Source organism: Cynara cardunculus (assembly GCF_001531365.2).
Source record: "Cynara cardunculus var. scolymus isolate 2C chromosome LG 7, CcrdV1, whole genome shotgun sequence".
NCBI classification, from domain to species: Eukaryota; Viridiplantae; Streptophyta; class Magnoliopsida; order Asterales; family Asteraceae; genus Cynara; species Cynara cardunculus.
Window position 1 is genome coordinate 5,712,584 of NC_037534.1, and position 2,585 is coordinate 5,715,168.

Here is a 2,585-nt window from a genome sequence, read left to right on the forward strand (position 1 = left end):
CATATATAATCTGTATATAACAAATGATATATATGTCTTTTATATGATTTTTAAGAAAGTTTTATTTAAGGTATTATTTAATGAGATTATTGACACATAACTATTCTCTTATTTTTTAAGACTAATTCTCAACTATTGGATTAGATCTACAATCTGAACATTCATAATCACAAAATTGTCACGAGACTTTTCAATAATCATACAATTGTCATCGTGCAACTGTAGACCATTTATTCATTAGCTTATATAATGTTGATCAATAAACATAAATTGGTCTTACAGGTCTCATGAAAACTCTTGTCTTCACGTGAACCCAACCCTATATATATATATATATATATAGAGAGAGAGAGAGAGAGAGAGAGAGGAGAGAGAGGAGGAGAGAGATGTATGTATATGTATATTTCACATATCATTTTCACAATAATTACAGAAAGTTTATTTTTGGTCATTCAAACTTGGAAAAATAGAGATAAATTTTCAATAGTAGACAATAACAATTTACTTTTTCACCCCCATCCGACCACCGTATGCATACAATATCAACACACAAATATTAACCATAAACCCCATTTAGCGGCAAGTATTCTGAAACCGAAATTTCCTTAAATTCCATCCATACATTCCGCTGGAGTCACCGGATATCGTGGCTTATCGGTACAGTAATCGTAAACCATATGGTTCATTCGCACCCACCGGTAGCGGCGTGATGCCATCGCATCGAGCTGCTGGTAACCAGAACCCTCCCACCAGTTTGCTGGGTTCGATTCACAACCACTTGGTCCTGGCTTAGGGCACCCCTCGATATCAAAATCTTTGTAGTATGCATAAAATGGTGCTTTACTCCAATCTATTTTTTCAAGCCCGCCTCTCGTTGCCCAATCATCTGCTTCCCATAATGTCGAGTAGATTCCCATTGGTTGGAATTTTGGAAAAGGGACACCTTTGGCTTCATTGTTCTTGTACACTCTTATGGGTACTTCATCCACTGAAAACCTGCAGATATTATACGCATTGTTTAGTTGTCCTTTTCAAAGAATTGCATGTTTTTAATACTTACACAACTTGGTGGTGGTTCCAGAGGATGGAGTAAACGTGGAAGTCAGCTGCAGGGTCGAACCACAGGTTCACCCTTTGTTCTCTATCGCCCTTTCCATGGGCATACACGTTAGTTTGGACGGAGTAAGGCTGCCCGGTCCGGTTCCCCAAGAATTCAAAATCGAGCTCGTCACGCACTTGGTCGGTGTCTGAATTCATCTGATATCAAGTACCATTAAATAGTCAAGAACACCCATATGTTAAATAATCCATTAGAAAGTTTTATACGGTTAAAAATCATACGTAAAAAGCAGTAACAGTGCCGGCAGAGTCTCCCGGAATGAGCTTAATCTTCATACTCACACGTCCGAACAAATATTTACTCTTAGAAGCAAACCCGCATCCTATAAAATATAAACCTCGTGTTCATGAAATTTGATTGCGAATTTAAGACTATCACAAGTCGTGTTACGACGAAGACACCAGTGCATCTAAATTTCGTATTGTTAAAAAAAGTACATACCAGAGTTTTGGTCAAGTAGAAGTTGAATCCCCTTCCCGCCATCGAGTTGTTTGATGTGGGAATCCGACCATGTTGTACGAAAATCCTGAAGGAACGTAGCCGGCTTTGCATTTGCCACAGATAACAGTAGTATCACAAATTCAACCGTGAAAAGAGTAACGATAATGTTTGTACGAAATATTGTGGACGAATATGTCATTCTTAATGTACAAGAATGATGTGTAGTATATGTTATGTGTGATGAATAAATTAGAAATGGACGGGTTATATAGAACAAGTTTAAATAAAGAAGAATATGATGAGGGACTGATTGTGTCATAATTGATTAGTATTGGGGGCCATTGTAAATTCAGTTCGCTTTCTATACAGCTAGCTAATGATAAGCCATCAGTTGGACCCCACACAGTTCTCTTACCAAACAAAAAAAACCGGATTAATTATATAAACGAAACTCTATTTTATAAAAAGGTTAAATGCGTGAAATAGGACTTACTTTTGTAAAAAAATTTAGGGAAAAATCTAAAAAAACTTAAAAGACTTTAGTGTTTGGAATGATTAAGTTTTTGGATGATTTTTTGAAACAAATAAGTTTTTGGACATTCCAAAACATGTTAAATAATTCTTTGGACAATTTTTTGGAACAAATAAGTCTTTGGACAATTTAAAACATGTTAAATAATTCATTAGATAATTTTTGAAGCAAATAAGTCCTTGGACAATCCAAAACACGTTAATTAACTCCTTGGACTTTTCTAAAATCTGTTGGATACATTCTTATGACTTGTACAACTAGTTAAATTGGTAAAATAGTGACAAAAGTCCGGGAAAAAACCCCAATGAATATTCATATTTTGAACGATTAAGTCCCTAAATATTTTTTGAACCAAAAAGTATTTAGATCTATAAAATTAAACAAATATAACAAAAAAGTACATACATTTAAAAAAAAAAAAAAAAAAAATTTTGATAAAATTTATTTTAATTATAAAAAAATATTTTATCAGTGATTTTTCAAACAAAAAAA

At 34.0% G+C, this 2,585-nt stretch overlaps 1 protein-coding gene across 1 annotated transcript; it reads right to left on the reverse strand.

Annotated features, from left to right (window-relative positions):
* Nucleotides 1-380: 380 nt before the first annotated feature.
* Nucleotides 381-1,794, reverse strand: LOC112515234 (probable xyloglucan endotransglucosylase/hydrolase protein 6). The gene is made up of 4 exons (XM_025121916.1): nucleotides 1,562-1,794; nucleotides 1,342-1,442; nucleotides 1,061-1,257; nucleotides 381-996 (listed from the first exon to the last, which is right to left on the reverse strand). The coding sequence occupies exons 1-4, from the start codon at nucleotides 1,758-1,760 to the stop codon at nucleotides 606-608; spliced, it is 888 nt and encodes a 295-aa protein (XP_024977684.1). The 5' UTR covers nucleotides 1,761-1,794; the 3' UTR covers nucleotides 381-605.
* Nucleotides 1,795-2,585: the final 791 nt, after the last annotated feature.